Here is a 23,827-nt window from a genome sequence, read left to right as displayed (position 1 = left end):
CAAATAAGACCCGGCACAACCAAATAAATAAACATTAAAACAAAACAAACAAACAAAAAAGACAGTTCTCACTGTGGGCTTCACATTCCAGCAGTGAGGCAAGGCCTTGCGGATTATTTATTTACTTCTACAGATTTCAAGCTGTTCTGTTACTCCAGTTCCTCAGTATATTCCAAGCCTGCCTCTGTATCCTACTGTTTACCAAACTTTTATGCTCACAGGTGTCTGGAGGACGGTTTCCATCCATGCAGGTAAGGTACGCAGCCATCCCGTGGACCTGGGTCCCAGTCCCTGCCAATGCCACCCCGCCACCCCAGGAACTGGTGGTTTAACTGATCTTGTCTTCCTGCATGTAGCTCCTCAAAGCTTCCCTGCCTACGCAGCCTCTCCTTAAACACGGCCTGATGGGGGAGAACAGAACGCACGTGCTCGAGAGGGGATGGCAACGAAGGTCAGATTCCCTCCTTTCCCTCACCAGCTGAACCTCAGGACCCGGGAAGGCTGATGCCACCAGAGAGGGTTCAGCAGAGCACACCCGCCAGAGGAACCTGTCACCCGGGGCGCAGGCTGGGTGTAGAACACTGACTTAGTAACTGAATCACAGCCAAGTCACAGGGCTCTGAGAAGGGAACACCTCGGCTTTGGGGTCGTCCTCTGGCGATACTCCGTCCTTAACATCTTCTGTTTGACCCTCCAAAGAGTAAACTGGGTAAATTTAGTCACCACTTTCAAGTCATGGAGCTGCACTCAGGGCCCCGAAACAGCAGGGAAAGCGCTGCGGCTTGGCAACTTCTGACCTACCGACACTTGCTGGGGGCGTTTCCGCACTGCTGGGGAACCTACCACAGGGTCTTTACACAGACCGTGGGGCTCCAAGAGCTTTCTGAGCACCTGTACGACTGCAAGGACCAACCACCAGGGGGCGCAAGAGGGGCGTGGATTGTGATCAGTCTACCCCCCACCCCCAACTCTTCATCTAGGCAGCCCCTTCCTCCCCCGTCTCTTTGCTGCTCAGCCTTCCTTAATGCCCCGGTCCTGCCCAATCACCACCACACCTTCCCCCACCAGCAGCTGGTCCCTTCCCGTAACCTGGGTTTCTCAACTGTAGCACTGTTGGCTTCTTGGGCTGGAGGACTCGTCACGTGGTGATGCCCGTCCTGGCCACTGCAGGACGTTTAGCAGCATCTCTGGCTTCCACCCACGAGATGCTGGGAGCACAGCCCCCAACCCGGGCACGACAATCAACAGTGTCTCCATACGTTACCAAATGTCCCCTGGAGAGCAAACCTGATCCACCTCCCTCCCGGAAAACCACTGCCTTAAATACCCGACACCCGATTGTACGGCAAAAAGAGAAATAAGCAGCAGAGATCAAGGAAGAAACGGCATCAGAAGTAAATTCTGACACGCAGGTTGTTATCTGTAAGTTTCGGCCACCTCAACCCCTCGTGACGTCGTCGTGAAGATACCTGTAAAGTGATGAACCAGGTCCAGCAAACAGCAAGTTCCCACCACCTGCAGGTTATTGATAAATCAGAGAGAAATGGGGCAGAAGCCACAACCATCTGCTAGACACCTTGGTTAAGTGGACGTCCCAGGAGCCGGGCTCGGGTCCCCGCCTGACCAGCGTGACTCTGGGCAAACCCCTCGACCTCCCTGCTTCAGAGTCAGCCATGTGTCCGACGGTGAACAGGGAGAAGATGAGGTCATCTTCCAGCCTGCACACTGAGGTTGTCTAAAGTCATCTTTGCAAAGGATGCTCTAGGTGATTAAAAGTTATAAGTACTTCTATGTATTTCTATGACTCGACTATAAACAAAGCACTACCAAATCTCAAAATACGACTGAGATTTACTGTAAAACACTAAATCCAACACACACAAATAACACCTCTGCTTAAACAAAATTCTGTAGAGCTATACACAAAAAAACCAGAAAACCCTAAAAAAATCATCCAGGTAGTACTTGGTTATCAAGGTATACATAGATTTAGATTTAAGGACAATACTCAAACTCCCAGCACTGCTTTTCCTAGGGGTTTGGGGGAAGCGTTCCCAATTCGTAGGGACCGACACAGAGAATGCGGCAGCCACACAGCACGCTCGGTAACCGTCACCACAATGTGGGACTTAAAGGCAGGAGGAGATCAGTCCCTTGGGAAAAATAAAAATAAAAACAAACATAGTCCCCGAGCCTCTGTTCCCGCCACCTGGTGAGAGGATGACAGTCAAGGTAACATGGTTTTCAAACCTGTGATTGCAATGCTAACAGCCTGTGGTAAGAGTTGGCTCTGATACCTTCCCAGCTAAGTGTTTTTACTAAGGACTACAAGTCCTTCAGGAGGAAGAAGGAAAGTGAGTGTGGCGATAAAAGCCCCCAGATAAAGTAGGAGAAACAGGGAGCCAGTGAAAGAAAGATCCGCTTACTCATGGAAGACAAACAAATTAGTGCTCAGGGTCCGTAAACCCGCTGGGTCTCGCAAACATGCCTCCAACCTTCAGTTTATGCTGGAGAAAGAGAGATTCCCCCACCAGAGCCCCGCAAGGACAGACACGGCCGCCCAGCTCAGATGCACACCGTACACACATCAATACGGTGCACAGGAGCATGGTCTCACACCTCCTTCAAAGGCTTCAGAAATCCCTCCATTCCTAGGAACAAATGATCTTTCTTAGAAAGGTTTATCGATATCATTTATATCACCCCCTCCTTTTCTTGGTGTTTTCTATTTTCAATGTGAATTTTTAGCTACTACACTACTCAAGGAGATAAAGGCTGAGAAAATGGAACTTCAGGAGTAGGCTTCAAGTTACCGATACTTAAACAAACATTGTTAATATAAAGAAGATACTCTTTCAAAGCTCCTTTCGAGGAACGCTTTGTCCCAGGAAATGGGACACAGATAAATCCGCCTCGGGTTGGTTTAGCACAGCGGTCCAGAAGAGACCCTAGTACACACGGTCCAGAAGAGACCCTGGTACGCACGGAAATTTAAACTTCGGTAAATGGGCACGACGAGTCATAAATAATCCTGGAAATACCGCCTAACTGACTGTGAGATTCAGACTGTGAAGAAACAACACAGGGCAAAATAATTCCCCACACATAAATTATACATTTAAAGGCTTAAAATGATAAAAATGCTAACTCTGTATTTGGGAATGCACTGTTCAAATTGTAAAGAGAAAAGACCAACGGACCCGATTACATTTTAAAAAGTAAAACTCAGATAAATAAAAAGCACAGAGGTACAAAGAAAATAAACAAAGAAATAAATAAATACATTTGCCACAAAGGGTGAAAAATACATTTGCCACATTAATATAAAGAGTTTAAAAAGAGTTAACAGAAAGTGATTTTTTGAAATCTAACTACAACAGGGCTAACAAACATTTCAAAGCCACTTAGCTACGAAACTCAAATTAAAAGATAACACTTTTCCATCTGTGAGCTATGTTTCTAATTTTCTTTGGTGTATAACACCCCATGCAGGGAAGGAAACACTGGGGTGACCTTGGTGGGAGTGAATAGTTGACTCCAATAAAAGCTAAATTGTTCATTGCTTCTGATCCAGTAATTTCACCGTATATAAAAGTTTTTAAAAACCCTCTTAATAGGGGGAGGGTGATCAGAGAGTGGGTCATGATATTATTATAACTGTGTAACTGTAATTAGATATCTTTAGGGAAAGAGCACACAGTTCTATGCTTGAGTATTAGAAAGGTTCTTATCTTGTAATAACCTATAATGGAAAAGCATCAAAAAAAAGGAATAGAGATGTATACATATATATATATGTATACATGTAAAACCGAATCACTGTGCTGTACACCTGAAACTAACACGGTATTGTAAATCACCTATACTTCAGTTAAAAAAAAAAAGGCTCTAGTTGAAACTGGGTGGTTCTCATGGACTCCTGGTTACACCATATGTGACATCCTCTTTTTTATGTACCGCTACGCCCGTGGTTTGTAAAAAGCAGGACACAAATCTGTAACGCCAGCCATACTGAACGTGGATGTATGCGACCTGGGTGTGGGCACGGCGGGGATGAATGCCACCTGGGTGTGCGCGTGTCGCGTGGTGGGAACCCTGAGCGGTCCATCCCAGATCTACGCTGTCTCTGCTGGTTACTGCTTTCTCACCACAGTCATGCGGGCAGGCTAACTTTTTGCTCACTGAGAAATGAAGGTGTAACTGCTTCTCCCGTAACAATATTTGCAAAGCACTTGAAACAGTAAGTAGCACACGAAATAATAAATCTTGGGTAAGTATTAATTTCTCAGGGATCTTCATATTTTTACCTTTGTGAAATGTAAAACACAGCCCCTTTACTACGTACAAAATCCAAAATAAAACTCTTAAAAGGAACCGACATACCCAAAAATACCCCAGAGAATTTAGACCGAAAAGAACCAAGTTGAGGGAGACCTGCCCACCAGATTATCACGACATACCACACCTCGATCATCATGAAAACCCTGTGATGCTGCTGCAGAACAGATCAAGTATTCAGTGGAGCTCAACAGAAAGTTCAGAAATTTATGGAAATTTTCTATATGCTACTTGGCAGCATTTTCAAGTGGGAAATTCAATAGTGTTGGGACAACCGGCTATTTCATAGGAAAAAAATTTCAAGTTCAATCTCTACGTCCCCAATCTGTAAACAATAATATTCCTGGCTATTTCACAAGAAAAGAATTTCAAGTTCAATCTCTACGTCCCCAATCTGTAAACGATAATATTCCCCAATAGGATAAACTAAATAAAACGATAAAATTTCTAGAAAAAATATAGGAGGGTGTTTATAATGTCAACGTACAAAAGGACTTCTTAACCAAGACACAGAAGTCAGCAGTCATTAAAAAAAAATAAAAGAGAGAGAGAGCGAGCTATCAAAATAAAAACATCCTGTAGAGCAAAAGACACGTATTTTTAAAAGTTACAACTGGTAGCAGACAAGGGCAAAGCACTGTTAACACAGGACTGCTACTTACAGCACGAAGAGCGCCTACGGACTGATAAAACATTAGCACGAGCATGCCTCGAAAAGAAAAAGAATTAAAATGACCAAAGAAAGAAGAAAAACACGGTCGATCTCACTATGAAGACAAGTGTGTACCAATTTTCGTCCGTTAGATTAGCAAAACTGAAAGGCTGATAATGACCAGTGTCGATACAAATACAGGAACAGACATTCCATCCGAATGCAAACAAGCAGATTATCTGGAAGGCAGTCTAGTCATGCACACGAGTGTTAAATGTGTCAACTCTCTGCCCAGTAGTCTACCTGAAAAACTGTAAATAACTAAATGCCCACAAAGAAACGGCTAAATAAGTTACAGTCTATCCACACTAAGGACTAAACCCAGAAGCCCGCAAAAGAGATCGGGCAGGTGACCACGTAACCATACACAAAACATACTTAAATTCAAGAAGAAAAAGCAACATAGCCAGATTTATATGAACTTCTAGTGAACATTTAAAAGTCCTACCTCTCCAATACATACAGAGGCACATACGTGTGCACGTATGTTCCGAAAGGTCACGTGGAGGCTGAAGAAACAAGAGCCCCTCTTTCCCAGGTGTGATTATGTGTTATTACTGGGATCTCAGTGGGCACTACCAAAACTCGAGTCCCTCCTGACAGGCTACAAACTGACCTTGAGATTGAGGACGCGGTGCGCCGAGTCACAGCAGGAAAACTGGGAACGCTGGTGACGCGCGGGGCTGAGAGCGGCCACCAAGCCTGGCTGGATCCCTTCTCCACACGCGTTCACGCCAACTCCACACGCCGACAGGAGCCCGCAGGGCTGACCTGTGGGACCTCTTCTCAACCCCAAATCTGCCTGTTAACTGTAAACCCCCGCAGCTGTCTGAGGTAGAAGCCCCTCAAGTTACAAGTCCCCGTGCCTACCTTGGTTAGCTGTGCACATAGCAACACGGCAGTCAAACCTCCGGCCAGTTTCCTTTTCTGAGAGGTCCAAGTCATTTACTTAAAGCTTGTTTCTTCCCTCAGGATTTCGACTCTAAAATAATTTACTAAATATAAAAACAGTTGTTTACACAAAGTTTAAGAAAACTTATTACTCCAACATTTTCGGGAAATATGTTTTGTTCCCAAAAGTTTGCTAAGAATAATTTTAACTAAAAGTGGAAATGAAAATAATGTGAGTGCTGCACAGACCTGCCAGAAGTTACTGCTCATTGCTACTAGAAATAAAAAAATACATCACAGGGTTTCCCTGGTGGCGCAGTGGTTGGGAGTCCGCCTGCCGATGCAGGGGACACGGGTTCGTGTCCCGGTCCGGGAGGATCCCACATGGGGCAGAGCGGCTGGGCCCGTGAGCCATGGCCGCTGAGCCTGCGCGTCCGGAGTCTGTGCTCCGCAACGGGAGAGGCCACAGCAGTGAGAGGCCCGCGTACCGCAAAAAAAAAATACATCACAGCACCAACAATTCTGAGAGGGAAACTTTAAGACAAACTCCACCAACAAAAAATCAAGAAACAAATAAATACATTCTAAAAACAACTGATACCCAAACCAAACCAGAACAGCCCAAAGCGGGTGGGGGGAAAGGTGGGTTAATCTCACTTACAGAAGATATTTACACTTCCTAAACAAATAAGGGAGCAAACTGAATCCATCAGGGGCAGAAGAATAAGGGTGACCAAGGGGAGAGGGGTGTCCCAAGAGCAGCAGGAGAACTTGGTATGAGAACATCCGTCCCTGCCATCAGATACAGGAGAAGCAGGACGATATGACAGATGCTGGAAAAGCACGCCAGCAAATTAGAGCTCGTTCACGATTTTAGCGAGTAATAAAGACCTCTTAGCCTAAAAAATTGCACAGGAGAATATCTGCTGCAAGGTATTTCCATAAACCATCATACTCTAACAGCGACGTATTAGAAGCACTCCCGGTGAGCAAAGAGGACGACAGCAGTTGTTACCTGTCCCGCTGCCACTACTCAGCACTGCCCAGGAAGCCCTCAGCCCACCTTAGATGAGAAAATGAAATCCATGTATAAATACTAGGGGGGGAAGTATAAAAGTGTAACTACTCAGAAAATCCGGGTGATCTGATAATTAAAACGATTAGTGTCTAGCAAAAAAGCCAGGCACAAGATTAGCATACCACGGAACGCCGGTGGTTTTCCTACAGGCTGTCCATCGACGAAAAAACAACGTTCTAAGACATCCCATTCATATTAGCAAGAAACATGACCTAAGAATAAGCCTAACAGAAAATAAACAAAACCACCACACACACATAAATGCACGTACACGAACAACTGTAAAGCTTTACTGAAGGACTTATGGCTAAAATAAAGAGAAACACCATGTTCAGGAACAGACAGCAGAAGACTCCAACTTCTAATCCAAATTAATCTAGACGCTCAATACAATCTCCCGCCATGAAAACTCCAACAGAACTTTTCACAAAACTCGACAGGCTGACTTTCAATTTCCTATAGAAGACAAGTGTGAAATTTCTTCAAAAGCCATTGTAATTTTGAATCCCAAGAAAGATGGGACTTGAGGTGAAAACATATAAAGCTGCAGTAATTAAAACAATGTTACAAAAAATAAAGGACATGCAAATTGGCCCCCAAAACAACATCAAATTGATACGACTACTCTGGAGGGCAATTTTAAATTAAAAATGCGCACACCCTTCCATCCAGTTGTTTTCCAGGTGCGCGTACATACGACACGGCACCCTGGGGAGTACATACGACACGGCACCCTGGGGAGTTCACTGCGAAGCCGGGTGTCTCAGAAGAACGAAGAGCTGCAAACAAGCTCAGGGCTCCTCAAGGAGGAAATGATGGGTGACCCGAAGGGCGGCAGAGAGGGAAGGTTAGGGAGACGGGCCTACCGGACACCACGGCGGAGAGACCGTTCGGAGCTTCTAGGGCATCTTGCTGATGGACAAAAGTGACAGCATTAGACCCCTGGTGCACATGTTAAGCACACACTGGCAGCGTTTTCTACACTCATCATCGTTACATATACAAAATCGCACGGTACAACAACCTGAGGGTCCTGTTAAAAGGCAGGTTCTGGCTCCAGGGTCGAGGTGTCTGCATCTCTAACGGGCTCCACGAGATGCTGACGCTGTGAGTCCGTGGACCACTGAGCGGAGCGAGGGCACACGGATGCTCTGAACGTTCCCGAGGACGCTGATGCCAGGGGTTACTGAGCTGGGAAGGGGGCGGGGATGGGGAACCAGGAACGAGATTGTGAGCAGGGGTAAAAGGGGGCTTCGGCCTTATTAATAATGTGGTCATTTACTGTCTGAGAACAATGAGGTTAAGTGCTGTGTAATTAAAAGCTGGGTTTAAAACACCCACACAGACCACTTCAGCATGTACAGTTACTGGATCCTAGGGACCTCGCGGTGGTAAGTTCACAGGGCAGGTCAACACTGGCCGCTCTGCTCCTCGGACGATGCTCGTAACTGGCCAGATGAGCAGCCGGCGAGGGAAGTTAACTGTTAAGCGGATGGTGACAGCCCATCCCTACCGCAGAGGCGCTCCTCCAAACGTTATTGTAAATCAGGTGTTCTGTAGTGAGGTGGATGGACCTAGAGTCTGTCATACAGAGTGAAGTAAGTCAGACAGAGAAAGACAAATACCGTACGCTAACACATATATATGAATTTAAGAAAAAACAAATGGTCATGGAGGACCTAGGGGTAAGACAGCAATAAAGACGCAGACCCACTAGAGAATGGACTTGAGGACATGGGGAGGGGGAAGGGTAAGCTGGGACGAAGTGAGAGAGTGGCATGGACATATACACACTACCAAACGTAAAACAGATAGCTAGTGGGAAGCAGCCGCATAGCACAGGGAGATCAGCTCGGTGCTCTGTGACCACCTAGAGGGGTGGGATAGGGAGGGTGGGAGGGAGGGAGACGTAAGAGGGGAGAGATATGGGGACATATGTATATGTATAACTGATTCACTTTGTTATGAAGCAGAAACTAACACACCATTGTAAAGCAATTATACTCCAGTCAAGATGTTAAAAAGATAAATAAATCAGGTGTTCTGTTTCTTTTGAAATTTTTTTAAGTCTAGTCAGCTTATTAAAAATAAACAACTGCTATTTTTATCTGAAGTAGCATCTACGCAACAGAATTCAGGCGTTTTTCGCATGGCCTACCGTGCTTCGTCTCTACTGAATATTCCTGCTCCTTAATCCTTCCAGAGGAAATCCTCCGTAACTACGGAAGAGTGAACGAGCACGCAGCAAAGCCCCTTCTATAATGACAACAGGAAAATGTCTCCAGGCCCGGCCCTGGCAAGTGAGGGGACCTGAACCCGAAGCTCCACGAACGCCAGGTAAACCGGCCTCTCCGGCCGGCCTCTCGGGAAACGGTGTGGGGCAGCCACCGCCCCACTGTGCGCCGAGGAGCCACCTCACTGCTCACTGGAGGAGCTCTCTGCACAACCAGAGGTACGCAAGTGGCCACTCAGGTTAGCACTGGGACTTGTCGATTTCATTCCACACTAGGGCCAAGAGAGACTTTGGTGGAAATGTATTCGTGAACTCGTAATAAATTAACTGGGAAAAAGTCTCAAGTCTAGTGGTGAATCACCCTGTACAGACACGGCAATGATGAAATCTGAAAGAAACTCTGACTTACTCAACTGGCCCTGGTCGCAGTCACAGTCATTAAAGGGTGCTATGAGGATCGAACTTAAAAAGCAGCACCTCTGAAAAGGTAGAAGATACTTTCTTTCTTTAAACTTACTCATCCTAGCGGAGAAATCATCTGGGAACTGACCCTTGAGCTGAGCGTTGCTGAGTAGTTGTTAGAAAGTGTTCGCTGCCAACAGGGTACGGCAGAGGGTGAGCAACTGTGTGTGTGTGTGTGTGTGTCTGTGTGTGAGAGAGAATGAGAGCATCAGCCCGGGGGGCAAGAGGGAGTCATGAAGCAGAAACAAACCCCACAAAGTCAAGACAGGGAGGGGGGCATGCAACTAAGTATCACCGGGCATGACAGCCCCACCCCACAAAAACCTCTTAAGAATTGAAGGACACAGAACCCAAATCTGATAGAAGAGTGGGAAAAGTAATCTGAACAGGCAATTCACACAAAAAGATATAAAAATATCAAGATGTCACGAAAAGACACAAAACAGATCAAACATACGAAAACATACTGAAACTCACTATTAGAGAAATTCAAGTTAAAAACAGAGATAAATCTATCAAACTAGGGGAAAGGATGACAACAGGTACACTCAGTTGGTGAGACTGTGGGGAATCGGCCATTCTCATACCCTGACCCTGGGGGTGCAAACTGGGACAACCTTCCTGAGAGTCCGGCCAGAGCTGACGAAACTATGCCTGCGCTCCTGAGCCAGCAACACCCCACCTCCAGGGGCCCCCCGCTGAAGGCAGACCCCGAACAGCGTAAACCCACACACGCGCACGGTTACTCGCTGCAGCACTGACTTTGGGTGCGAAATGCTGGACGCATTCTAAACGCCACACAGGACAGTGGTTTTATAAACTACGGTGCACCCACGGTGTTGCTCCCGTGCAGCTATTTCTAAAACGAGGATGACCTGTATGATTCGCGGTGATTCCCTAGACTGACTGGTAAGTGAAAAACGCAAGGCAGAGCGTGGATAACATGTTAGTCTTCTGGCAAGAAAGAAAAGGATGCAGGAAAATACACAGGTATCTGATTTGTACCAAAAACAAAAAACAAAAAAAAACCCTGAAGGACAAACCAGAAACTAAAGAGACTGGCCACCCACAGAGGGTGGGGGGAAAGGAGTGGAGAGCGTGATGTGGGAACGGGGCAGTGGGGATGAGGTGCGACGGACGCTGTGTGGGCACCTCTCTGTACAGCCCTCACTGCTAGAGCCTAATGTTTTACACGTCCCCCAAACAGACAATGAACTACTGATGGGATGTGGGGTAACCCAAATGGAACACAAGCTGTAACAAGTGAACCTACCTGTACTACAAATGATCAACCACCCAGGCGGAGGCGGAAGGAAAAGGTAACTTTGGAACACACTGTTTTACTGGGACTCCGAACGGCGAAAGACAAAAAGAACCGTACACAAAAACTACGGAGTCTAGGAGTCGGCAAACTACTTCTACAAAGGGCCAGACAGTCAATATCTTCAGCTCTGCTGGCCATATGGTCTCTGTTGCAACTACTGAAGTCTGCCACTGAACTGAGCAAGGACCACAGGCAACACAGAAACAAATGGGCAGGTGTGTTCCAATAAAACTTTATTCACAAAAACAGGAAGTGGGCCAGATTTGGCCCGTAGGCCAGAGTCCACTGGTGCCTGACCTGGTTTAGTAAAGCTGTTCTCAGAGGGTTCCCGTTAGCAATTCTGAAACCACACGTATGTGCACACAAGAGTTGAGTAGACGTATAACAGACAATGAGGACCAGATTTCTCACCGTTGGAGACAGAAGTTGCAAATAAGGAAAGAAGCAGTTAGAACGAATAGCATGCTGTTGGGCTGGAAATGGAGGTTATCACATGAACCCTTGTTCTGTCAGTACAGACACAGAACGACATAAAGATGTGTAGGTATGCGCGGGCAAGTACACGAACACACATGTATTTCCACAGCTGTCCACGAGGAGGGTCCAGATGCAATGACACGTCGGTGGCAATGAGCACGCCCAGTGGCCAGATCTGGGCTTCTAACTGCCATGCTCCAATGACACTAAGCGGGGCTCTTTGGAGAGGTGGCTGATTCCACGGCTGGGGCAGGGAAAATTCAAGATGAGCCCTGAGCCTCCTGTGGTGGCTGAAAATAAAGACATGCTCCAAAGAGGGGGTGGGGAACTTCACAAAAGGACACGGGAGTTTCCAGTGGCCAAAGCTAGAGCCACCTGATTAACAAAATAAGGGTATGAGATTATAACCCACTGAATTTTCTTAAACTGTGATTCCATAAAGATATAAATCACTGAATGAGTGAATATACAGGGAAGAAGCGACAGCTCTTCCTTACAGAAAAACTCCAATAAAGAAATGGAAGAAAAGGAGAAGCCACTATCAGGTAAACTCCTGCAGACAAGACTCACCAATGGAATGTTAGAGTGACTGGGAGAAACCTGAAGGAGAAAAAATGTATTTGGATTGTCTAAAAGTCATCTCCCCCGAGATACATATTAATTACAAAGCGGGGAAACCCGGCAGACACGGCTTCAACCAAGTGATGGAGATTATGTCAGCAACAGTGAGGTAACATCCCACACCCCTCCTCCTGGTGTGATGCCTTGAGAAGGTGTTACGGGCTGAACTGTGTCCTCCAAAACCCGTATGTTGAAGTCCTAAGCCCCAACACCTCAGAAAGTGACTGTATTTGGAAACGGGGCCTTTAAAGACGTAATTAAGTTAAAATGAGGGTGTTGGAGTGGTCCTGATGCAATGTGACTGGGGTCATTACAGGAGGAGGAAATCTGGACAGACACCGGGATGTGCGTGCACAGAGGGATGACCCTGTGAGGACACAGGGTGGAGGCGGCACCTACCGGCCAAGGAGAGAGGCCTCGGGAGAACCAGCCCTGCCGCCATCTTGATCTTGGACATCCAGCCTCCAGGCTGGGAGGGAATAAAGGTCTGCGGCACTCTGTTACGGCGGTCCTGGCAGATTAACACAGAAGGCCACTGCATCACTTCCATGGAATTCTTGCCCAAAGGGGTACTAACCTGAATCTCATCATGAAAAAACACAGGAAAGTCCAACTTAGGGCCATTCTAGAAAACAACTCACAGATGCTCTTCAGAAGTGTCTGGGTGATACAAGGAAAAGACGGAGGATCTGTCACAGATCAGAGGAGACGCCGGCGACGTGACCACTGAATGCAGCGCTGCACCCTGAACAGAAAAGGACATGAGTGGGGACACGTACGGCCTGAGGAGGGTCTGCACTTTGTCCCCACGGTAATTCCCTGATGTTGACAACAGTGCTGCGGTGACAAAGTCGGGTGGAGGGCAAACAAGAACTCTTTCCCATTTCTGCAACTTTCCTGTATCATTTCCTTTATTCTTCCCAAATAAAAAAGTTAGAAGCTTTGGTGTTTTAATTGTGACAGCCACTGAGCTATTTCAGTAGGGGAACGCTGGAACAGTTTTAAATTTTACAACGATCACCCTGGGAGCAACACGAACTGTCTCTCAGTTACAAACGACTTGGTCCCCTTTTGTGACCCTAGAGCTGGACCACCGCCCTACCCCGGCCGACCTGAGGTCAGGCTTTGCCAGCAGAGGGCGCTGGAGGGTCGCCGCCAGGAGCGTTCCTTCCTTCTCCCTCCTCCTGGAGTGTGGCCGGGTCAGCGTGCCCGGCAGGTCGGCCCCACCTCTTGTCCCTCCCGTGCAACCTGAGGGCTGGTGTGTGCAGCTGCTGCTTTGTGTGCAGGAGTCTTCACTGAGCCCACCAGCTCGCACTTCCTGACACCTCTTGATGTGAAACGCCCCCGGCCCCCAACAACCGGCGGGTGGCTCTTCGCGGCACAGTGACCCAGCCCGACGCACACACGTCCCGCCTCGCCTTCCTGGCTGGTCACACCCACCACCGTCCAGTCGCCTTTAACCAACCAGACACCGTCACTGCCAAGAGAGCGAGATGAACACGAGCTATTACGCTCAGGGTGGGGAATTTCCAAAAGTAAAGCAAACTTTACTCATCAGGTTAGAGGAAAAGAAGCTAATTCACTCGCTGATTATTCCCATTCAAAAGCACCGTCTAGTCTAGCCTAATTTTTTGTCCAGTGTGCAAATTTAATTTAACCCTTATTCTAGCACTGTTAACCGTGGAGCTCCTAGGAACAATTCCTCCCTCTTTTATCGGATTCAGAACAAATGTAACTAAACTCAATGCGCAAAACTGTGTCAGATGTGCAGAAACTAACTGCAGAATGAAGAGGAAACAAGGGGAAAAAAGTAGAAAAAGTACAAGAATGGAGAGTAACCTGGAATACACAAGATAAAGGTACAGAAATGCAACAAATATTTATACTAAACGGGCCAACAGTTCTACAGAATTTTCTGATTTTGTGTTTTCATTTAAGTGATGAACTAAAAAAAATAATCCAATCATTAAGTCTAATTACTACTCTTCTTAAGGGTTAATTTGCCACTGAAAGACATCGTCTACAACTGGTGTGGGATGGAGAATGTATTTAGGGAGGAGCCGAAGATCTTTCCCCCTTTCAACAGCCACTTGTGTGAGTGTCAAGTCTAAGAAACACGCTAGAAAAAGACCAGAGGGAGGGCTATTTTGCTGTTCACAGGGGCGGGGAGAGAGTAACGCTAAGACTAATCATGGAGAAAACATAAAAACCTGAGCAGATGCAACAGCCTGAGCCATCGCTTCCTCCCGGGAGGGGGCGGCAGGTGTCAGGGACCAGAGCCCTCGGACCGCTGACCAGGAGAAGCATGACGGGGTGACCAAGGTCTGTGTTTGCAACACGAATTGCTCTTAAAGGGGGTGATTACCACCCGCCTTGCAGGGATGGGAGGAGAGCTGAGCGAAGGTCCTAGAGTCTTGCACTTCGTCATAATTCAACAGTAGCCTCTCTTAGTCTCACCTACTGTATCCTCGTGTGTAGAATCGGAAGAGGGTGGATCAGGCAATATTACTGCCCAGGACCTTTCTCGCTGTAATAGTCTATGAGTCTATGAAATGTAGGGAGCGACCTGTGTTCTCCTAGGACTAACAACACGAGTGTTACACTGTTTTCTCTCCCCTTTATCTAAACCTGACAGTCTCTAAGTGACTGAAAACCCAAGCTCCACAAAAATTATGCGGCTTACTTATGCTGGTTTCCTAAGGAGATGACGGCAAACTCTTAGAACATGCACAGAGAACAAAGGCATTTCAAACACCAAAAAGGTTAAGAGAGCAAAGAAAGCATGCTAAGCAACAAGAAAGACAAGTCATGGAAAAAGAGACAAGTTTCAAGAAAAAGAAATGAAATTTTCATTTTCACCAGTATGGTGGACAAAATACAGTAACAAGTCCTTCTAGTACAATAAACATAGAAACACAAAGCTAAGTTATTTTTAAAATACTTTTTAAAATGCATCACTCACAAGCTGGCAAGTAGGAAAATCTTGAAGAATATAAAGATGAAAACCCAACAACGGAGCAAGAGAAGCACCATCTGAAGCCAGATGATGCCCTACTGATGCTCTCAAGGTCAGGGGACAAAGCCCGTGAGGTGGGACGTGAGGACAGAGACCCACACGTACGGACGAGATGCCAGGCTTCACTCTCAAGCAGAGGGGTGATCAGGGAACAGAGTAAGGAAACGCGTCTGTCTTCACTGACCTTGGTTGTAGGAGGGAGCTGGCGAGAGAACGGGAGAGAATCCTCACCCACATTCCAGCCTTAGAAGCAGAATAAAGGCCCTGCCTCCTCTCAAGACCGGAGGAACTAAGGGAGCACAGGGACAGCAGGAGGTTGTCAACTTCCCCAATGCCCTAAAAATATCAGAATCTTCAGCAGGAGCCAAGAAACCCCAAACCACAGGAAAAGTCACCAAAAGCCGCAAGACTCAGATGTACCAGGATCTGTGCAGGAGGGAAGCCATGGGGCATCTGACGGATGGAAGCAGGAGAACGCCAACACCATCGGCGGGTCCCACCGGAGAACAGAGCAGGCCCGCGAGAGCGTCTGCCAGAAGCAGCAGGAACCTCTGCACACTCAACCCACAGGTGGGCATGGAGTCCAGAGTCGGGTCTCAGTGGTCTGGAGCTGTCTAGGCCTTAAGAGTTCTTGAGACCAACCAGGCAAAGCTCCTTTCCGCTCACGAAAAATGCTGGAAGTAGACTACAAATTGAGCAGGAGACGACAGCTGGGGCAATGGACAGAGGAGCTTTCAGCCAGGTGAAAGCTGAAGGGTGAGGATGGCAGGACAGAGCCACGAAGGACAAGGCCATGTGTCAAAACGACAGAAGAGGGAGCTCTGGAGCTGTGCCCTGAGAAAACCTCTCCTGACCCGCCCCCTTCCTAATGAACAGAGACTAATTTCAAATAAAAACGAACAACAGAACAACAGAAAAAGGATGGTGGTTGAATCTCATACAAACGTATTGCAAAAAAAAAAAAGGTGAATAGGACGATCCTACAAGCAATGAAAGCACACAGGAAGACATGCCCTTGAAACAGGTACGCTGCTCCCTAATACTTCAAAACACAAGCCAAGAGTCAATTCTCTGTAATGGCGGGAAGACTGAACGGGTCATGAGAACACACACAGATAGCATTCATGAAAAATGAATTGAAAAAAAAACTGCCTAAACACAGCGCTTACAAAAGCCAGGGAAAGGGTTAAATCTCAAAAACTACAACCCTAAGGTGTAAGAACTGCTTCCTGGCTTGAGGGCACTGCCCAACCCCCAAAGCTATGGCTGCAAAATTAGTGGCTGGAAAAAACAGAGCCTTACCAGCTAAAGGTGCCGGGTATCAGAGTTCAGAGCTGGGGAAGCAACCAGAAATTTAGAGTTTTCAGACAGCTCCAGAACTGCACAAGAAGCGACACTCCAATTCAGAGCACAAAATGCTGATACCCCTGGCTGACAGCTGAACCACATATGCTCAAAGGAAACCACCAGCGGCCTGGGGAAAACGCAGTCAGTGAGAAATCTTTTGAAAGAGGAACATGAAGCCAAATCTATGAATGTGATGCCCTTTCGCAGCTGTGCTCGGGACGCACAGGGACGCAGAAGGCTCTAAACGTCAGAGTGCAAAGCCCAAGGCTGGCAGATCAGCTAGAACCCAGAGAAATCCTCAGAAGAGACAAGAACAGGGAGAAGGAAAGTCCATTTCTACTGAGATGCTTGGCCAACTTCCAAATCTTACAGGCACAGGGCGCCAGAGTAAAGAAACATCAGTGGAAAGACAAAAGAACAGAGCAGATATATATAAGCAGACACCTATCACAGTAAAAACGAAATTTATAGTTTGACTCCAAGCATTTAACTGTCTGCTACAATAAAACCCCAATAATCCTCAGAAGAACACAAGAGTCCAGGGTCATTACAACATGTCCAGTTTTCAACCAGACAAGCAAAACCACAGTAAAGTCTGACCCGTACGCAAGTAAGAAGACAGTCAACAGAAGCTGACTCCAGGTGAGCTCGGATGCTGGATTTAAGAGACTTCAAAGCAGCCAACAAACAGTTCAACGAATTTGGAAAATATGCTCAAACGATTGAGAGAAAATATGATAGCAGTGAGTAAACACATACAGCAATGTCAACAGAGAAACAAATGAACAAACAGTAAAATGAACTCAGTAGATTAGCTAAACAACAAATTGATGCTTTCTTCTAACAGCTGTAATGAACTTGAATATAGAAGAATCTGAAAAAAAGAAAGAAAAAGAGACGGTCGAAAGATGAATAGAATTTTCAATGATGTGTGACAACAGGAAGCAGCACACTAACTGGAATCCCAGAAGAGAAAGGAAAAAATTTTCTGAAGACACAACATCTGAAAAATCCCCCAATGCTCAACATACCTTAAGCAGAATAAAAACAAATAAAACGACTAACACACATCTTAGTCACACTGCTAAAAGCCAAAGATAAAATCTTGAAATCAGCCAAAGAAAAATGATGTATTATACACAGGAAAACAAAAACAATAATGATAAGAACATAAACTGACTTCTCATTAGGAAACTATGGAAGTCTGAAGACACTGGGACCAAATATTCAAATTGCTGAAGAAGGAAAACAAAACAAAACAAAAACCCTGTCAACCAAGAATTCTAGTATCCAGCAAAACTATTCTTTAAAATTGAGGGTGAAATGAGGACATTTTCAAATAGAAAACCATTTATCTATCACCAGCGGATCTGACTACAGGAAATGCTCAAGAAAGTTCTTGAGTCTGAATGGAAATCACACGACATGGCAACTTAAGTTTACAGGAAGAAATAAAGCCAGAAACAGTCATTATGTAGGTACAGTAGGTCCTCTGTATTCGCAGGTTCCACATCCATGGATTCAACCAATAGTGGATTGAAAATATTCAGGGAAAAAAATTTCCAGAAAGTTCCAAAAGGTAAAACTTAAATTTGCCACACACTGGCCACCATTTACATAGCATTTACACTGTATTAGATATAAGTCATCTAAGAGATGATTTAAAGAGGATGTGCACAGGTTATATGCAAGTACTACACCATTTTATATGAGAAACTTGAGCATATGCAGATTTGGGTATCCACATGGGGTCCTGCAACCAATCCCATGTGGATACTAAGGGATGACTATATATGTAATATACAATTTCTTAGCCATTATAAAAGATGACAGCTTAAAGCAAAAATTACAACACTACTGATGAGTTTACAAGGTATATCAATGTAATACTGAAGATAAGAGAGAGAAATGAAAATATACTACAGAACAAACTATTTAGATGAAATACATATGACAATACTACTAAAGGTAAAAGGCGGGAAACTGAAATATACTATTGAAGAAATTCTGGGTTTTACCTGAGGTGATTCAATACCAATGCTAAGTAGATTGGGATAAAGCTAAAATGCATCTTGCAATTCCTAGAGAGCAACCGCCCTCCCCCTGCCCCCAAAAAAGCAAAGCAATATAGCTAGAAAACCAACATCAAAATTAAAGTGAGAATTTTAAACTTTGACTAACATGAAAACCAAAATAAGGAAGAATAAAGACAAACAAAAATCTCTTCCTAAAAAAGTGCAAAATGGTAGACCTAAAATACAACCATACCAATAATTACTTTAAATGTAAACAGACTAAACTTTCTAATCAAAAGGCAAAGACTGGTAATTTTTTTTTTTTTAAGCAAGAACCAACTACATTCTAGTTTCAAAAGCAGCACTTTATAAAGACAGAAACAAACTAAAAGGCTGAATAAATACATACCAAGGCTGGAATGGATATATTAATATAAAACAAAATAGACTTCAAGAAGTATTACTACAGACAAAAAGGGACATTTCACAATGATGTTAAAAGATCAACAGAACACTATATTGGTATACTTATACCAATATAATAAATACACACACGTAATGACAGTGCATCAAAATGTGTGAAACAAAAACAGAAGAGAGACAAATGCATTTTCATAGTTGGATATCCTAACATACCCCTCAATAATCGTTCAAACCAGATTTTTAGAAACAGTACAAATACAGGAGACCCAAATAACAGCATTAACCCTAACTTAGCTGATATTTATGAAACATTCCACTGATAACTGAAGAATTATATAAACTTTTTAAGTGCACAGAGAACATTCACCAAGATGGATCAAATACTGTGCCACAAAACATGTCTAAAGAGATTCCAAAAAAAATAAATCTAGAGAAAATGTTTTGACTACAATGGAATTTAAAGATCAAAATTAAAACATCTAGTGAAACCTAACATACCTGAAAAGTAAACAACCTAATTCTAAACAACCCATGGGTCAAAGAAATCACAAGGGAAATTAAAAAATATTTTGAACTAGATTAAAATGAAAGCATATCGGGCTTCCCTGGTGGCGCAGTGGTTGAGAGCCCGCCTGCCGATGCAGGGGACACGGGTTCGTGCCCCGGTGCGGGAAGATCCCACATGCCGCGGAGCGGCTGGGCCCGTGAGCCATGGCCGCTGAGCCTGCACGTCCGGAGCCTGTGCTCCGCAACAGGAGAGGCCACAGCAGTGAGAGGCCCGCGTACTGCAAAAAAATAAAAAATAAATAAAATGAAAGCATATCAAATTTTGCAGGATATACCAAAGAAGGGCTTGAAGGAAATTTATAGCATTACATGTTCTTATTAGGAAGCAAGAAAACTCTTAAATCAATGACCTAAACTTCCACCTTATAAAACTAAAAAGAAAAGCAAATTAAATCAAAATGAGATGAATAATAAACAATTATCTGCCAATGAATCCAACACTTTAAAGTAAATTCCTTTAAAGACACAACACCAAAACTCAAGAAGAAATACCAATTCTGAATAACTTCATATCCATTAAAGATAGTGAATTCATAACCTAACTCAACAGAAGAAAATTTCAGTACCAGATGGCTTCACTGATAAATTCTAGTAAACATTCATGAAGGAATCAAAACCAATTTCAGAAAGTGAGAGAGGGGAATGCTTCCTAACTCCTTTTATGAGACCAGCATAATTCTTGACAGGAAACAGAAGAGAAAATTATAGACCCATTTACCTTATGAACACAGAGACAACAATTCCTCAAGGCATTAACATAGATCAAAAGGACCAAACATCCTCAGATCAAAAGTACATCATATCCACACTTAGACCCACTGTAGTAAAACTGCAGAACTGTCAAGGGTAAGAAATCTTAAACTACCAGAAACTCAGATGACTTATAAAGAGGGGCGGATTTTTTTCATCAGCTGCAAAGCTAATAAATCTTAATTGTCAACCAATAAAATGTATACCCAGCTAAAAAGCCATTAACAATATAATAGTAAGATTACCTTTAGACATATAAATATCAAGAATTTATTATCTCAAATCCTAACTAAAATAATCAAAGATGTAATGAAATCTACTCCTAAATATATACTCAAGAGAATTGAAAGTATATGCACACATAAACACTTCTGTATAAATGTTCTATATAAATGTCCTATAAATGTTCTATATAAATGCAACATTACTCATAACACACACCAAAATAGAAACAACTCAAATATCCATCAATCAATGAATAGTCAAAATGTGGTCTAGTCACAAAATGGAATATTATTCAGCCATAAAAAGAAGTAATGCACTGACACACTCTACAACGTGGATGATCCCTGAAAACAGGCTAAATTATTAGCATATCAGAAAAGAAGTCGGACACAAAGACCACATACTGTATAATTCCATGTCAGTGAAATGTGCAGTTCAGACAAACTCACAGAGAAAGTAGATTTAGCGCTTGCCAGGGCTGCAGGCTTACAGGGGCGGGGACTGACAGTCAGCGGGTAAGGAGTTTCTTTCTGAGGTGCGGAAATGTTCCAAAATTAGATAACGGTAAAAGTACAATTTTGTAAACATATTAAAAACCACGGAACTGTATCCTTTAAAAAGAGGAATTCTAGGCCTTCCCTGGTGGCGCAGTGGTTGAGAGTCTGCCTGCCGATGCAGGGGACACGGGGTCGTGCCCCGGTCCGGGAGGATCCCACATGCCGCGGAGCGGCTGGGCCCGTGAGCCACGGCCGCTGAGCCTGCGCGTCCGGAGCCTGTGCTCCGCAACGGGAGAGGCCACAGCAGTGAGAGGCCCGCGTACCGCAAAAAAAAAAAAAAAAAAAAAAAAGAGGAATTCTATGGTATCCAAGTCATATCTCAAAAAAGAAAATAGAAAAGCAAAGAAAGTAAGGTGCAATTCAGGAGCAAAAGTCAGCCCACATAGAATGAAAGGGATAAGTGAAATGGCGTTCAAATGTAAAGTTAGAAAATTTAAATAACCTGTGATTTAAAAAAAATTGTTGGTTTATTTCTGAAAGATAAAACAAATACTAGAAAATAATCTTGACCTAGTGGAGGTGAGGTTGGAGATTTCAGTGAAGAATTAATAGTGACTATGCCCTTGTTATGTCCTCAAGGAAGACATATAAAAATTAACTATTAAATACATATCCCATTTCTGGTACATTAAAAAGAATAGAAATATTCTCAATGAGCATAAGACACAGGGAGTAGATACACTCAAAAGGTAAATAACACATACGTCCCTGTCACATTTCAGAAGAAATCACTGAATGATTTGATCACTCAGATTAATAGTTAAGCAGAATCTAAAGAAATTAATGGCAACCACAAGGTCAGACAAAGAATCTATATCATCCAACCAGCAAAAGAATACCCAATCCATACAGAAAAATCTCTCAGACCAACAGACAATTGAAAAATAAATAAGAAAAGGATAAACAGCAAAGATGAACTCTAAATCCCAAAATAAACCCTTTTACAAGATCACAAGAGAAAACCTCCAGAATTAAGGTTTCATGAAGACCATTCTCTGGCCATGGGATAACTCAATTAGAAGATACATAGTAAAGAAAAAGATTTTCACCTTAAAAATATTTAAATTTAAGTACTCAAAAACAAAAAGACAAAATCCTTGTGGCTGTAAATTTTTTTAATACATTTTGGATTTTAAAACATATGAATAAATATCCTAAACAAAAAAATAAGTGAATTTATTTTTAATAAACAGAGAAAAATCTAAAGATAGTTTTAAAAAATAAAGCAAACGTATACGATGTGGCTAAAGCTGTACTTACAAGGTAATTGTACAGCCTTCACTAAAGAACAAGATGAGCTGTTCAACTCAGTAAGCTCGGAAAAGAGCCAGATAACGTCAAGAGGGCGGAAGGAAATAAAGAGCAAGAAATAAAGTAGAAAGCAAAGATATAAAGCATCAGTAAAATAAAAAAAACTGATTCTGACAAAGAATCAAATGAGATAAAATATCTGTAAGGAAAAAGGCACAAAAAACCAAAAGGCGGGCTTCCCTGGTGGCGCAGTGGATGAGAGTCCGCCTGCCGATGCAGGGGACACGGGTTCATGCCCCGGTCCGGGAAGATCCCACATGCCGTGGAGCGGCTGGGCCCGTGAGCCATGGCCGCTGAGCCTGCGCGTCCAGAGCCTGTTGCTCCGCAAGGGGAGAGGCCACAGCAGTGAGAGGCCCACGTACCGCAAAAAAAAAAAAAAAAAAAAAGAAAACCAAAAGGCATGTTAAAGGTATATAATCATAGATCCAGTACAGGTTTTTAAATATCCTAAAATACTCTAATATAAAAAACTTTAGGCCACAATTGACTTAAGAAATAGAAAACACCGATAAAGAAACACAAGGTAATTCTCTAATGAGTAATCAAATAGCTCCTCTCCTATCTTAAAAGGAAACAGAAGTCCAGAAGATTTTATAGGCAGGTGAAACAAAATCTTCAAAAACAGAAAATCAAAACACAGAAAATCCAGGGATTCTGCAACTGTTCCAGAGTAGGAAAAAATATTAAGTTGGTTACCTTTTCAAGTGACTATTATAAGCCTGATTATGAAAAGAATTTAACAATGTACGTAATAACACACTGTGACTAAGTAGGGTTTATCCCAGAAATGCAAGGATGGCTTAACATCAGATGATATATTAATATACTACATTAAAATATTAAAAGGAAAGAGGGGGTCAAATGACAATCTCTAATGAATGCAGAAAGCACATCCCATACAATTCGTTAACCGTTCAGGATTAAGAACTCCTCACATGCTAGAAATAAGAGAACTTTAACCAGAAATAACAGAACTTTAACTTTAAAACAGTATCTTAGCAGGACTTCCCTGGTGGTCCAGTGGGTAAGACTCTGCGCTCCCAATGCAGGGGCCCAGGTTCGATCCCTGGTCAGGGAACTAGGTCCCACATGCTGCAACTAAGGCGTGGCACAGCCAAAAATAAATATTTTTTAAACAAAGGTACTTTAGCAACTATCTACAACTTTTACTTAATAATAAAATTTTATAGAACTTTCAGAATTAAAAATAAAATAAGAATGCCTGGGGGCTTCCCTGGTGGCGCAGTGGTTAAGAACCCGCCTGCCAATGCAGGAGACATGGGTTCGAGCCCTGGTCCGCGAAGATCCCACATGCCGCGGAGCAGCTAAGCCCGTGTGCCACAACTACTGAGCCTGCGCTCTGGAGCCCACGAGCCACAACTACTGAGCCCGTGTGCCACAACTACTGAAGCCTGCGCGCCTATAGTCTGTGCTCCACAACAAGAGAAGCCACCACAACGAAGAGGAGCCCTCGCTCGCC

General features: G+C 44.0%; 1 protein-coding gene across 3 annotated transcripts in view; it reads right to left on the bottom strand.

Annotated features, from left to right (window-relative positions):
• The window catches only part of CDYL (chromodomain Y like), a 153,166-nt gene that overhangs the window by 112,668 nt on the left and 16,671 nt on the right, over nucleotides 1-23,827 (bottom strand). For 2 of the 3 annotated variants that reach the window (XM_067751893.1, XM_067751892.1), the window contains exons 2-3: nucleotides 12,778-12,881; nucleotides 12,536-12,647 (exon numbers count right to left, since the gene is read on the bottom strand). The exons of the other annotated variant lie outside the window; for it this stretch is intronic. In XM_067751893.1, the coding sequence (XP_067607994.1) occupies nucleotides 12,536-12,647; nucleotides 12,778-12,881 (216 nt within the window). The remainder of the gene's footprint in view (nucleotides 1-12,535; nucleotides 12,648-12,777; nucleotides 12,882-23,827) is intronic. 3 annotated transcript variants of the gene reach the window in all.

Source organism: Pseudorca crassidens, chromosome 10 (assembly GCF_039906515.1).
Source record: "Pseudorca crassidens isolate mPseCra1 chromosome 10, mPseCra1.hap1, whole genome shotgun sequence".
Lineage (NCBI taxonomy): Eukaryota > Metazoa > Chordata > Mammalia > Artiodactyla > Delphinidae > Pseudorca > Pseudorca crassidens.
The sequence above is the reverse complement of the archived record's forward strand: the minus strand, read 5'-3'. Positions and strand labels throughout refer to the sequence as shown.